Genomic DNA, 15487 nt, shown 5'->3' with positions numbered 1-15487 from the left:
GTCTAGACTGTAGTCTTTTATTTACAGAGACCCAACATTCCCCCATGAGCAGCACTTGGCGACAGCAGCAAGGAAAAACTCCCATTTAACAGGAAGAAACCTCAAGCGGAACCGGGTTCTAGGTGGGCGGCCATCTGCCTGGACCGGTTGGGTTGAGAGAGAGGGAGGGAGGGGGAGAGAGACACAGAGAAGCACAGCAACAACAATAATAACAATAACAACAATAATAATAGAAATGTGACTAATAATTATAACGGTAGCGGTGGGTCAGCAGTCGGTCTGCAGCCAAGGGTCTGTACAAATATATAAAACCACATCACATCGATAAACAGCAGTGTTAGCTGTAATATCTGATTCTTTGATTAAAAAAAGTCAAAAGTTCGAGCCTGTGGACAAAAAAACTGAGAGAGAAGGAATCAACTACAACTCCCACAGTGCATTTCAGCAAGAATCATCCAATTGCAGAGCTTAAAATTCTGATGTACCTAAAGATTACACTTCTCTTTCAGATTCTGGGCCAGTTTTGGATGAATTTGGCAATAATGTAATAATGAAGCATTTTGAATTTGCTAAACCTCTCACTCACACATCCTACTGGCTTCCTCTCAAAAGGAATATCATCTGAGGCTCGCCATAACTTCCAGTGCAGATAAAAAGTATTCACCCTCCCTGACAGTATCTGTGTTTTACATTAATCACACTAATCAACAGAAAAATCTGCTTTAATGCCAAAGTGAATTTATTACAAATATAAAATACAAAACACTTGTTTGCATAAGTATTTATGCAAACAAGTATGCATAAACAAGTATTTATGCAGATCTCAGTCAAATTGAGTATTTGTGGCTGGACTTTGTAGCTATTCTGACAGCTGGAGTGTTTTTCAAAGAAACATGAAGAATCTTAGTATCCAGATGTGCAGATGAAGCTGATAGAGACCTATGCTCACACACTGCTAAAGGTGCATCTACTAGATACTGACTTGGAGGGGGTGCAAACAAGTGTTTTTTTTTTTTTTTTTTAAAATAGAGAGATCTGCTTTCACTTTGACATTTAATTATTTTACTGTTGACTTACTGTTGAGGCACCGTAAACTTACTGTACGGTTAAATTAGTTTTGAGGTTTCTGTGTTGAGGAACATTGAGGAAATCATTACAATAACTCTATAACACTAAAGCAGACTCTCACTTTACTCAGCAGTACACTCTAACAGGGTTATATAATGTGGGTTTTTTTTGCATTTTATAAGGATTTTGTAATTGAACACACATAACTACGGTATCCAGCTATTTCACTTTAAACCTGATTAAAGAGGACTCATCAGGGTGCAAAAAAATGTTTGAACTCAGGTAAATCCGAGTTTAAGTCAGAGTTTAAAGTTTATTTGAACTGATAAACTCACCTAAACTCAGTGACAAACTCAACTTTTAGCAGTAAAACAGCCTCTTTATGTGCTGACATGAATCTTAAGGAGTGAAATTTCCTTCAAACTGACATTTGAGTTGAAATAACATCAGTATGCGATCTTTTAAAGACAAAGGGAAATAAATACTGTATGAGGATTGTTTTTGCTATATGTAGATTATATTACTTTCTGTAGGTTGCAGTGCTTGACTTTATAACCAACTCATTTTTGTATCCTATAATATTGTTTTTCATCAGTAGTCTTTTATGTAATATATTTTAAATACCACATAAAAGAATCTATGATAATAAACTTAACTGCCACAGACATGATCAAAACAACAAAAAACTGCTTATGTTTATCATCATCTAATTTACTCTTTACATAAACTGTACAGCAGCTACATCTGATAATGCACTCACAAACAGGACAAATATATACAGACTCCTTAAAGCAGAGAAAGTGCTATCTCCTTCCATGAATCCATCCGTTTTGTATTTCACAGCGCGTCTATTAGGCTTCAAGAACACAGAAACAGTCCTAGAATTAATAATAACATTAATAATAATAATAATAATAATAATAATAATAATAATAATAATAATAATAATAACTTTACTCTCAATAATCGCAAAAGTATGCTGCTCTAAACAACGAAAGTTTTCTATGTTCTAGCAGTGGAACAAGGTTTTATGGACAGGCCTTTAGATTACAGGTTAGTGTCTCTATCTATTCATAGTTACAGCAAATATTGTTACAGACAGAGTAAAATACAACAGAAATGATACATCTGCATTTTAAATACAGCTTATTCATAACGCTACTTCATTTGATACACACATAATAGCACTGTTAAGGATATATATCACATTCATGTTGTTGTTTTTTTGTTTGTTTGTTTTAAAGAAAACAGAACATTTTGAAAGTGTTTGACCGTGATGTTCAGCGAGCTCCAGGTTGTGAGATTAATGCGTCAAAATCAAGTGCAAGTTCCATCAGTAAACCTGGTTTGTTTGGTTTGTTTTAGAGATGGAGACACGTCGCGTCTCTCCTGCATCCAACATGGCTCTTAAAAGAGTGATCAGCCACTGTCACATTTTGTAGATTGAATAAGAAACTTTTACAGCTTTTTTTGTTTGCTTGTTTGTTTGTTTCTCCATAGAGCTGGTACGGGTTCGGTGTGTTGCTTAGCAGCAGTTCAGAAAGGCAAGTCAGAGTCATAAGATGCCAATAGAGGCAGCTAAAGACTGAACACAACCATGGTATGTCAGTAGAAATTGTGGTTATTTGCATCTGCATTAATTGAATTTTTGAGTTTTTAGAAAATTTGGCTGTGAATCTCAAAATTTTTGCAAATGTGAAAAGTGAAACTCATGACTTGCTCATTCAGCATAGCAAACATACGCAGCTCTTGGATATGTCCTTACTGATATACATCAATGTCAAAGATACTGACAAGTACAAAAGATAAAAGCACCAAAAAGCTGACTGGATTTTATCATCTGTAAGAGCAAAGTGGTCCCAACCGTATGGTGCTCATTGCATGTTTGACCCTGCACTCCGAGCAGTTGGTGATGACCTGGTGATTTTATTTTGGAAAGACTTCATCACCTGTTATTTAGATGTGTTGCAGGTGATTAAAGACTCCTCCAGAGATGACTTATCTCACCTAGTCTATCTAAAAACCTTTCTATTCAAGAAGGCTTTTCCATCTTTATTCTTATTACTATTTTCTTTGTGTTGTGTGTTCTATGTTATTAATACTGTAGCACTTTGAGTTTCACTATGAATGAAAAGTGCGGTACAAATTAAATGTGTTATTATTATTGATGTGCACTGCACCTCGATACATTAATAACTTTAAAATGAATGTAAAAGATAGTGAAAGGTGACAAAAGTTTGTCTTTCAGCACTTGAGAGTACAGAAACTGGTTCCTTAGGTTTGGACCAGACCACTGAGGTGATGAAGTGCTCCAAACCAGCAATGTAAACCTCTTCATGTCTGCAGAAACGACACATCAGAGGACTGAACTGGACTGTCAGGACCGGCGAGGTGTTTGCGTCACCTCTCTTGGTCTTGGAGAGTTTTCCAGAAGCAGATTGAAGGTTAAATTGTCTCTTGGGTGAGTTAAGTTCTAAAGCGGGTATTTGTAAGTGAAATGCACGTGTAGCCCGTTCACCGGGTGCACTATGGGCACCGTCTGCATCTTGGGAAAGTTCTCTGTGGCCAGGGTCCATCTGCACGTCCCGATCACTTCCACGGCCAGAGTCTTTAGGATGATCTGTGCCAGTTCTTTCCCCACGCAGCTCCGCACGCCGCCGCCGAACGGCACATAGCTGAACCGAGACGACCGGCTCTCCTCCTGGTCCGGGCCGAAGCGGTCCGGGTTGAACAGCTCCGGACTCTGGAAGACTGCAGCTGTCTCGTGGGTGTCCCTGATGCTGTACATGACACTCCAGCCTTTGGGGATCTGGTAGCCCTGAGAGATGAGGACAGAAATCAATAAATATTAATAAAGACAAGAATGCCTTTATTTTTTATAGTCTGGTGCATTTTTGAGTTTTTAGTTCTTTCGGTATCTGTACAAACTCTTAAATTTAAAAAAGGCTTTACTCTATTTCTTCATGCAGTGAAATTGTATGATGACACATGAAAGAGTTCTAAAACTCTTTCTGTCCCTGGAAAAATAAATTAATGTCAATAAACAAATGAATCTACGATAGCACAGAAAAAAATAGAAATATAAAAATGTGTGGATTTCTAGAATTAGAGATAACATGAAGAATAATATCAGCAGAATTTCTCAGTGGTGGAAACTAAGTACATTTACTCAAGTACAATGTTGAGGTACTCGTACTTTACTTTACATTATGGATGCTATTTTATTTCAACATGCAGTGGTGGAAAGTAACTAAGTACATTTACTCAAATACTGTACTGAAGTACAGTTTAGAGGTACTTGTACTTTACTTGAGTATTTCCATGTGATGCTACTTTCTACATTTCAGAGGAAAATATTGTACTTTCTACTCCACTACATTTATTTGACAGCTTTAGTTACTTTTCAGATGAAGATTTGACACAATGGATAATATAACAAGCTTTTAAAATACAACACATTGTTAAAGATGAAACCAGTGGTTTCCAACCTTTTTGGCTTTTGACGTCTTACAAAAAGCAGTGTGTAGTCGGGGTCACATTTCACATGTCTATGAGTTGTTAACAGCTCCACCAAATAGTGATTTTTCCCTCTAAACTTCTCATATGCTTTCATTTCAATAAATGTTCAAATGATCCAATATTTCAGCAAAAATCAAAGATTAGAGAAAAAGTCCAAAAACTGAAAACAGATTTGTGTATCAGAACTTTGTTTTTTCTTCTTTCCTCTCCCATTAATCATCTCATGACCCCTCACCTACTACATCAAGCTCATAATATTTATGTATTTTTACTGTAGTAGGATTTTTCACGCAGGACTTTTACTTGTAACAGAGCATATTTACATTGTTGTATTGGTACTTTTACTGCAGTAAAAGATCTGAATACTTCTCCCACCACTAGAATTTCTAAAGACAGAGTGAAGTGATAAATAAACTTACTTTAAGAGCCGCATTGTTATTACTTGAGAACTTTTTCTTTTGTGGTTTTCAGCTTCACATATTCAGTCACTGATGTCATGCAATTAATCCAAACATCTTTTTAACCCTCATCTCAATCATTTCTGCAGATTTGGGATTTCCTTGTTTAGGCTTTAGGAAGACGTATTTGAGCGAAGAGGCACAATTACTTTTTCAAGGCTGCAATTACTTCTCAGCTATAGAGTCTTTATATTCTGAGAAAGAGGTGCAGAAATGGCATCATATGCACTATAATAGTATTCTGGGAATTCCCTCTGCAGTCGTTTTAAATTTCACAAAGCCTTTCGCAATAAAGACAGTAAATTGGGAGCACACTGAGGGCAGGGAGGGGTCATGACAGGACAGTTTCTCAGCAAAGGTCACGCAACTCTGTATGTGAATGCCATTAATACGCAGCAAGACGTTCAACAAAACATATAGACTTTAAAGGATAAAGCAGCTATTTTCTATATTTTTCTTATTGTCAACAAATATCATGTTTGGATCCAAACCAAGAATGAACTGCTCTACTAATAAGTATTGTGTGTGTATCCAAAGCCTGATATATCTCATTCCTCTGTGCCGTAGACCTCCGTTGTTATTCAAAAACTATAAAAAACACGTCAATGAGTCACACTGCTGCCCTGGGTGACATGTTCCTTCATTATGAAGAGTTTTTTCTAGAAACAGCTCCAAAGACTAATAACAGAGATAAGATAGTAAACCTCAGGAGAGAGGTTCCTTGTACGGCAGACGCCACTGAGCATGTGCAGGAACGTGGCTTTGTTTACAGATTCCTACATTTCCCACAATGCCTTTTGACAGCTCCAAGATAAGCTGGGACTTGTTGCATTTGATAGCAGGTTTAAACAGCATATAAATGTACCTGCAAATGTTCTTATTCTTAGTAATACCACATAGTACATTTAATACCACTGCCAACAACACGCTGTCTGCCAATGACATGTAGACTACAATACAAGTCTTTTTACTTTGTCTTTGGGTCATGTAGTTTAGGTTTTTTCCAGAAAAAAAAAAAGATTCTGTTGTTTGAATTGCTTTGTTGCTTCAGTGTTAATGTACAAATTGGTCTTGTAGTAGGTCTCTAATAGATCTATGGTTGTTGAATGTTTGTGCCAAATTACTCTAGAAAGAAACTTACTGTAGATATAAATTCCTTTGCAGCTAAAGGAAATATGTTACGTCCTCTGTCCATTCATCCCAGAAAAAAAAACCAAACAACAAAAAGTGCCCACAAAAGTCTACTGCCAGAGACTCGTACTTACATCTAATTCAAACGTCTGCAGGGCTGTCCGATAACCACCGGAGACCGGTGGCAGAAAGCGGAGCACCTCTTTGACAACACAGTCTATGTAGCGGAGCTGAGTCAGCTTGTCCAGGCTCAGGTATGGTACATGAGACTGGGATCGTGGGAAACCATCCTCGTCACTGTGATTGTGGTGATTGTGACATCCTCCGTTCAGCAGGCAGGTGGTCTCTGTGTCGGCAGCGTCCTCCTCTTTCTGCGTGGCGACACCAGACGGGCTGTTGCTGCCGTGGGGCTCATAGCCGAGACCCTCGGCCTCCAGCTCAACTCTGGCCTTCTCCACCACTGCTGGGTGGCGAAGAAGCTGCAGCACCAGTGAGGTGGAGGCGCTGGCTGTGGTGGAGTGAGCGGCGAAGATCAACTCCACCGCTGTTTCCTGCAGGGAGGGAAGTGGATAGATGGATTGATTTAATTTCTTCTTCTTTTTACTGGTTTGAAATGTACTTAAAATTCACTTTCACTAGGCAGAAGATTATGATGACTCCAAAAATTTCTGTGTGCTACTACTGTTACAGAACCATCTGGTGCAGGAAATACTGTTTACCAGACGTGATGAAAACTATTGAAGCACGTTGTGGGTTTCTTTTCACCTTTGTGTAACTTAGTTTCAGTGTGTTCACTGAGTCATAGAGCCACTATGTCTAAACATCAAACCTCCAAAGAAATCATAGACCTCTAAATACTTTTATGCCATGTTTATATGGGATCAGACAACCTGATAATCATCCGATCTGACAGACTTGTGTGTTGGGAGCAAGCGACAGCCGCTAGATGCTCCAACTGACTCCCATTCAAAAAGCTGCAACTTCTCTCTAGAAATACTGAGTCAATCTTTTTTTCAACAAGTCATTATGATCTCATTCCCTCTAATAAGTGTGCTGGTGGTCATTTTGGAAATTATTGCTCTGTTAATAAGATTTGAAGACTTATAGTAGCTTTGATGTTTGCCATGTGGGCGTTGATCGACAGCTGTGATTGACAGTTGGCTCACCTGCTGCTCTCCCGGCTCCGGGACTCACACTGAGTCTGACTAATGCTGTAGGTTTAACATGAGGCCACAACTGAACTTGAATTTTAGTCAGAACTCAACCTGAAGTCTTGCATGTTTATATCTGAATGTTGTGCAGTCTGTAAGGGCTTAATATCCACTGCAGATTCAATATCCTTCTTTAGTCCCCGTCACTTTTACAGTTTCCGTTTGATTCATGTCCTCAATGTCTTTGAAGCTTCTGTCAGATGAGAGAAGCTGAGTTGATCAAAATGCTAATATGTTCATCTGAGTTGCCTTTAGTTATTGCCTTGCGCTCACAGTAATTAAGCTTTACAACAGCAGCCAGTGATTGGCTGACTTTTTTTGCCCTGGGTTTTGCCTTTCAAGAACATACATATCCTACCCTATCCCACAGACCTATACCCACACCCTATCCTTCTGGTGCTGCTCTGCTCTGGGCTGAAAAAAATAACTTTCAAGATCTTAGACTGGCACCAACTTTCCTGAATTTTTGACAAACTGTTAGCTTGGTTCTCGTACCTTGAGCTCCTGGATGCTGAGCTCCTGGCCGTGCTCTTTGGCACTGGACAGCATGTTATCGAAGGCGTCGTGATATTCCTCCTCCTCCGACTGCTGCCGCTCCATTTTTTCCTCAATGATTTTCTCCATATTGGCGTGTAATATCTCTCTGGCTTTTATCCCCTGTGCAGAAAAGTAAAAGTAATTCAGAGTGTAATTAAGCTTTTGTGGATTTATTATATGTTTTAAACTTAATTTTACACTTTCTCTTTGAAAACATGTAAGTGGAAATCAACAGACATCTCTAATTAGGTAATAGTTTGTCTTTTGATTCCTATAGCACAAGGTGTGTGACAGTGAGGTAAAAGAGTAAGAGAGGACCAAAATGTCTGTTGTAAGTTCATAGAGCTCATGGAGACGTCTTCAAATGTCTTGTTTTGTCCAATCAACAGTCCAAAATTAAAGCAACTTCAGTTTACTACCATGTCTAATAAAGAAAAGTCTAAAATCCTCAAACTTGAGAAGCTGCAACAAGCAAATGTTTTGCATTTTTGCTTAAAAATTTGACTAAAATGATTATTCGATTATCAAATTAATTGCTCTGATCCTGACATGCTGGACAAGTCAGATATCTCTTGGTGCTGGTCAGCAGATAAAAGCATGGTAAGTGCCTGCAGGTGAATAAACATCGTCCTCATGCTCTCTCACCTTGCGTAGCCCGCTGAGCGGAGCGTCTATGGGCAGCGAGAACAGGTTGTTCATCAGCTGCTCGAAGATCTGGGCCAGGTAAACTATCCGCTCCTCCTCCAGCCGCAGACCCAGCAGGACCCTGACAGCAATGCGGAACGTCAGGGACTTGGCGGCGCTGTAAACGTCGATTGCACCGGGCTCCGAGCACCACTTGGCAATTTCAGACTTGACCACGTCCTGCAGCCGGGGCAGGTAGGACTCCAGAGCCCCCCGGCTAAACACTTTGGCCAGGATCTTGAAAGGGTTAAGGAAACAAAGACAGAGGAGTCATAAAAAGTTATTACCTGGTACATGGCTGTCAACACCTTTCAGTAAATACTCACTAAAGAGGAGGACAGGGTGGGGTAGGGTACAACTGGATAGAGGTAAAGGAAAGATGTAGAAGATACAGGAGATAAGACAGGACAGGGTGGAGGGGATATTACAGTAGGACACAGTGTAAGCACGGCATAGGTTTGAATAAGATGGGAGATGTGACTGATTGTGGAAGAGATTAAGGATATTGATAAGAGAGGATTGGGTAGGATAAATATGAAGTGGGTCTCCCCATGTAATAAAATTTTGGGAATCTCCTTCTATAATTTAACTACAGTTTAGGTTTATGTTATGGCCAATGGTTACAAATATTCCAGTTTTGGTTTGTATGGTGAATTGCTTAAAGTCCAACTGAAATCACATTTTGTTATCCCTTTTCCGTCAAAAATTATGTAAACATGTTTTTAAATGTATTGTTAATAGTTTTTTATTATTTAAGGGCTGGAGGGGAGTGGGTCGGTGTCTGTGTTTGATTGACAGCAGCTGGCAGGCTACCAGTGTTACACTGTATGAACGGAGACAAAGTAAACAAACTGCTGTAGCTACAGACAGTGTGTTGCTAACAGGGATTTTGAAGAACAACGACCAAACCAGCATCTAACTGATCTCAAGTGACATTTGCAGGTATGTTTACATGTTGTTTAATGTGCTGCCTCTGAGCAGCTAATTAGCTATCTAGCCTGCTAACTGATGTTAGCGGTGCACTTTTCCTTGGTGAAAATTTAATTTGGTGGCTCGTTCAACAAGCTAAGCTGCAAGACAAGGCGTGTGTTCATGTTTGTAAGTTAGATAAGAAGGAGACTTTAGCAGGAAAGCTAATGTGGGTTGTTGTTCAGAGTCTGTGGCTTTTGTGTTGTGTAGCAGGATGCAATCAGGCTCAGTGTGACCATCTGCTCTGCCGATGATAGAACAACACATCAATGCTTTATGCAAGATTTGATTTTCTGTGTGGAAGTAAGGATTCTCTTCATTCAGTTCTTTAAACTCTTCATTATATAAACATATCACAGTATATTTAATGAACTTATGGTGATACAGTTACAGTTTATACTTTGGCTGCAACTAACAGTTATTTTTTATCGATTAATCTGTTGATTATTTTCTTGATTAAACAATGAGTTGTTTGGTCCATAAAATGTCAGAAAATGGAGAAAAATGTTGATCAATGTGTCCCAAAGCCGAAGACGATGTCCTCAAATGTCTTGTTTTGTCCACAACACAAACATATTCAGTTTACTGTTATAGAGGACTAAAGAAACCATAAAATATTCACATTTAAGAAGCTGGAATCAGAGAATTTGGACTTCTTTTTTTTTTTTTAAAATGACTCAAAATAGTTGACAATTCATGTGATAGTTGGCAATTAATCGACTAATCGTTGCAGCTGTACTTCATTTCAATATGAAAATAAAAATATTGAAATAAGTCTGATAATTTAACCCTGCCAGTACTAGCTCTGTGCATCTCATTTATTCCCTCCCTTCTTACTTTTCTCTTCCTCTTGTGCAGGTCTCCGATGGAGTTGACCAGGGTGTTGGGCCCCAGGATGATGCGGGTGCTCTGGGGCCACTGGGTGCACACCAGGCTGTGCTCGCCCAGCAGGATCTTGCGGATGTTTTCAGCACCTGTGACCCGGATGACAGGCTTCCCCAGCAGGTGGGTCTTAAACACGTTGCCATGACGCTCTCTGCGTGAGATGTGGAAGTTGGAGCCCTGGAGTATGAAGAGAAAATTTTACAACAAATCAATTAAGTTGTAATTGGACAAACTTCTGTACTTACTTGAATTACACTGAATGAGTAAGATATTTTATGGTTGATTGATGTTTATTTTGTGTTCAGAGGCAGATCTGGATCAAGATAATAAATTTTGAACATTTTCTTTTACTAAAAATGACAAATTCACAAGATTCTGCAGCATTTCTTTCCTGCATGGAAGCTTTTTTAATCAGGTGTCTTTGTATCCAGTGACTTTATACTTTCCGACTTTGGTGTTAATAAATACTATGAATTGTAACATTTTATTCATTTGTTTCTATATTAATTTTAATGTGATATCACAAACTCTTTTAGAAACATGTTTGATAGTTTTCAAATAATTGTAGTTTGGGCTGCAACTGTAGACTATTGTCATTATTGACAAATCTGCCAATGATTTTTCTCGATGAATTCTTTTGTCTATAGAACATCAGAAAAGAGTGAAAAATGCTCATCACAGTATCCTAAAGCACAAAGTGACATCATTAAATGTCTTGTTTCGTCCGACCAACAGTTCAAACCCCAAAATATTCAATTAATGCGAATGTAAAACCAAGAAAAGCTGCAATTTCTCACATTTGAGAGCTTGGAGTCATCAACTGTTTGGTGTGTTTGTTGAAAGACTAATATGAACTTAACTGAGTATCAAAATAGTCTATTGATCGACTAATTGTTGCAGCTCAAATTGTATACACATAAACTCTTCATTATATAAACATATCGCATGTTTACATACTTCTGGTCTTTGCCATTTAGTTCCAATGAAGGTAAAACAATATTTCTTCCATGTTTACGTCAACAGTTTGTTTTTAACTCTTTCCTGTTTCAACATGACAATGTGCACAAAGATAAGCTTGATAAATAAATGCTTTTCCCAGTTTGGTTTGGAAGAACTTGACCTCAATCCCATCCGACACCTTTGGAACGAGACCTGATCACTCAACATCAGTGTTGGCCCTCAAAATGGGAGCAAATCCCTGCAGCCAGGTTCCAATATCTGGTGGAAGACTTCCCAGAATAGTAGTGGGTGAAGCAGCAGCAGATAGGTTTTCTAAATGTGACTTTAAAAAGTACATGTGGGTGCAAAGCGTGTCCACATACTTCTGGCCATTTAGAATAGCTACTTTTTGTCTCTTTGTTTTCCTTTACCTATTACTTCCTCTGCTTTAGCAATGCAAATGTATTTAGAACTAAACTGAGATGAGATGGAACATTGGGGACAGAATTAAGAAGAAGGTGAAAAATCAGAAAGAGGAGGGAAAAAACAGGAGCCACACACATCACGTGTGCTGCAACGAGGCGCTCTGACTAACGCCCAGTGTGGAGGGGATGGAGGGATGGAGGGATGGAGAGAGAAAAGGGTGCATTCCTCGCTGTTGGAGAGACAGACAGACAGACAGAGAGGTGGGGGAAGGAGGGAGAGGTGGAAGAATTGAACAGAAAACGTCTGTTTTTGCTCCGCAAGAAGGAATTACGCACCGAGCATCAAGTCCGCACATGTCTCATTAACAACAGAACTCAGCCTGCACAAGAATCTGCGGGGCCTTTCAGAGCCTCCCGCGCGCTCCCAGATACATCATCAATAATCTGATCATTAAAACATTCCGCAGCTCGTCACTGTACACCGATGTTTATCTGTTTTGAGCTTAAAGTCAGGCAATGCGGATCGGATAAGTGATAAATAAGGAACTATACACATTCAAACACACACAAACGCGCAGGAGACTAACCTGTAGTTTGGAACGCTTGTAAAAATCTAAAACTTCAGCAGCCCAGACGTGCCATCTCTCTCTCTCTCTCTCTCTCTCTCTCTCTCTCTCTCTCTCTCTCTCTCTCTCTCTCTCTCTCTCTCTCTCTCTCACTCACTCACCTGGAACAACCAGTGGAAGGTCTCTCCGACCAGCGGCCAGCCCATGGAGCCATTCGGCAGCGGCAGGCTGCTGTCTTTGTCCCGGGTCAGGCTCCAGCGGAGGCTCCACAGCTGTTGGGTCAGCGCCAGCAGCAGGAGCGCGGACAGCACCGAGGTGAGCGCGGTGGCCAGGGCCGACAGCACCCCGAACTGGGCCAGGGAGAACATCTCCTCCGAGCCGGTCCGCTACCCAGCATCCACCTGTGTCCGTGCGTAAAAGCGCGTCTGTCTAGTTCAAAACTCTGTGCGTAAATCTTCTCCTCCGTCCAGTTTCTCCCCTTCTTTCCTCTTCTTTTTCTTCTTCTCCTCTGTAAACTCTGTCCAAATAAAAATAAAGGCGTGTTAGTTCAGTCTGGTTCACCCTCAGCTGCACCAGAAAAAAAAAATCAGATAAAGAGAGAAACTAAACTCTTTCTGAACTCTCTGGAGACAGCCAATGGCTGATGGTCGTTATAAGCTGTTATTACAGCCAGTTAGACTATAATAATAACAGTAATCATACAGACTGGACACCAGCTACCTGATTCAGCCAGAAATATGCAGTGATAATGCACCGGGTTGATATGTGTTCACATCTGGAATTATTGTATTATAATTCTTCTTTCGCTTTATTTCCTTTATTTGCCCCAAATCAGAGAAAATCATCACATTTTTGTAGTTTTGAATGAAAACAAATAACATAATTTATCTCTTTTAGCCTGCATTTATTAAAAAAATACATTTTCAATAATTTTGGTAGACAGACGCGCCTGCAAAGCAAATAGAACCGAGATCAGACCGGATGGATGCGCCTGCACAGACTCATATTTGACTGTGGATGAACTACATGAAAAACGTGCTCCTGAGGAAACTCCCCTTCATTCCGCTGCCGCAGCTCCTTCAGGATGAGGAGTAGCTGTCAACTATTCCAAATAGTTTTACAGGTTTACATGCGCCGGCTTGTCTATTAGGTTATGCGCCTTTATAGGTACAGTTCAGGGGGCTCAGCCACCCCCCGGGCGGCCCGAGGTTTATAGAGCAATGGCAATAAATCAGGTTAAAAACAGAAGAGGAAAGAGGGATTTGAATACAGTAGGCTACAGTATGGAGCGTATTAACTGGCTGCAAAGTAAACTAGAGGTGAGATGTGAGGAAGCGACTTGGACACGAGCAGGATGAGCGCAAAAAGTTGAAATAATTAGTCATTTCATCATTTTTTCCAGTATGATAACATAATAGAGAAGTTTCCGACAAACACCAGACTTACCTCCAAGCAGCACCTCCTCAGTGTTGAGATAAATCCGTTTGGTTTTACGGAAAGTTTCTTTCTCGCCTTCTTTGCCAAACCGGTGACTATTCCTCCACAGTGAGCGGGCTGCAGGGGGTTTTATAGAAAAGGCTGCGCGGCATGATCCACCTTCAGCGGATGACGTTGGTGTGCATATGTTAAAGAGGCTCGTTCATTCACCGCGCGGACCGCAGAGAGGATTAAAAAAAGGAAAAGGTTTGGAGATCAGAGCGGAGACGCGGCGGTGCGCTCTCAGAGAGAGAGAGAGAGAGAGAGAGAGAGAGAGAGAGAGAGAGAGAGAGAGAGAGAGACAGTGTGTGTGTGTGTGTGTGAGGGAGAGAGAGAGAGAGGGAGAGACAGAGAGGATCAGATGGCAGCGGATAGAGGAGACTTGCGGGCAGCCAATCAGCTGGGAGCCGTTCAGAGTTTGGCGCAGGTTTGAGAGCAACTTCAGTATTTCAGGTTGGAGCTCAGCAGCTGCTTCATTTCACCGCATCCCGACGGTCTGCAGGCGGGCTGTAAGTTTAGGAAGCGACGGATACAAGAAGAAATAACGCAGGAAAAACACAGTTCTGCGTTCAGATCAGGATTTCAAAAATAGCAACTTTATTTATTTATTTATTTATCTGAATCAAATTAGACAGATTTCCAGCAACAAATTTTGAAAATGTGTTGCAATTATTACGACATATATCGTTAGAGAACTAACCAAAACTAAAGTCTCAGAGTCTGTAGGTGCAGGCAAACTCTTTTAATGCCTTCTTGAGACTTCAGCGACACAGTTTTGTCCCCCTGTGGCTTCCAGAGAAGTGGGGGGGGGCGGAGGGGGGGATTATATTTTAACGCGGAATAGGCCTAATCCAGATGAGAAGAATTATTGCACCCAAACCTGCGTCCAGAGACGCAGATTCACGCAGCAAATTGTAAGAGTCAGTCTGTGCGTAAAATAGTTTTGGATGCACTTTAAAAACAACAAAATGAAGATGAATTGATGCGTAATTTTCTAAATATTTGCAGCACTATTTGTTAGCAGCATTTGCAGACAAACTAGTGAATTAACATACTTTGGGTTTCATGTTTGTTGTGTAATTTTCAGGCTAATTAAAGCTGAGATTTGTAAAATGACCAAACACTGAGCTGTTATCAGTGAGGGACTGGTGTTGATTGGAGAATGTGTTTGTTGGTTGGTTTTTATCTAAACCGATGTGAGGAGGTGAAAGAGCTCCGACCGAGCGGACTGACGGAAACAAGGTCACACTGTTGGTTTTTACACCTTCAATTAACATTGTTATTACTGTGTGAATTCAGCCTGAACAAAACACAAAACACCTGAATATCTTTCGATCACATTTGGCCTCAGTCTGTGTTTCAGTAGAAAACTCTACAAAAGAGATGACGCACAACTTGAAAAAAAAAAAGAGGCAGGAAATGAAGCAGATTGTGTTTTCTCTTCTAAAAGCGTCCAAATGTGAAGCGCTGCTCTTTAAATTACACATTTAAATACTTTTAATCAAACTCCAGATCGGTTTGGAAAATATTTTCTTTGTCTAAGAAGCAGAAGTGACTCAACAACGCTCGTAAAAATATCAGCCTGCTGTTGTATGTTATGTTTGTTACTTTTGCACCAT

At 40.1% G+C, this 15487-nt stretch overlaps 1 protein-coding gene across 1 annotated transcript; it reads right to left on the bottom strand.

Moving 5' to 3' along the window:
* Positions 1–823: 823 nt before the first annotated feature.
* LOC122996618 (cytochrome P450 26B1) lies at positions 824–14086 on the bottom strand. Its single transcript, XM_044372191.1, has 7 exons — positions 13839–14086; positions 12554–12909; positions 10415–10639; positions 8570–8845; positions 7883–8044; positions 6311–6727; positions 824–3886 (listed from the first exon to the last, which is right to left on the bottom strand). Exons 2-7 carry the CDS (start codon positions 12758–12760, stop codon positions 3542–3544), a joined length of 1632 nt encoding a protein of 543 aa, XP_044228126.1. The 5' UTR covers positions 12761–12909; positions 13839–14086; the 3' UTR covers positions 824–3541.
* Positions 14087–15487: the final 1401 nt, after the last annotated feature.

This window comes from Thunnus albacares, chromosome 14 (genome assembly GCF_914725855.1).
Source record: "Thunnus albacares chromosome 14, fThuAlb1.1, whole genome shotgun sequence".
NCBI lineage: Eukaryota > Metazoa > Chordata > Actinopteri > Scombriformes > Scombridae > Thunnus > Thunnus albacares.
Note: the sequence above shows the minus strand (reverse complement) of the source record. Positions and strands in the feature narration are given on the sequence as shown.

Bases quoted from the DNA above. Each gene is read 5' to 3' on its own strand.
- LOC122996618 (XM_044372191.1), bottom strand. From the start codon at position 12,760: ATGTTCTCCCTGGCCCAGTTCGGGGTGCTGTCGGCCCTGGCCACCGCG. The intron at 8,846-10,414 runs GTAAGAAGGGAG...AACCCTTTCAAG, and splicing joins TGCACAAGAGGAAGAGAAAA to ATCCTGGCCAAAGTGTTTAG. The intron at 6,728-7,882 runs GTACGAGAACCA...CCCTCCCTGCAG, and splicing joins TCAGCATCCAGGAGCTCAAG to GAAACAGCGGTGGAGTTGAT.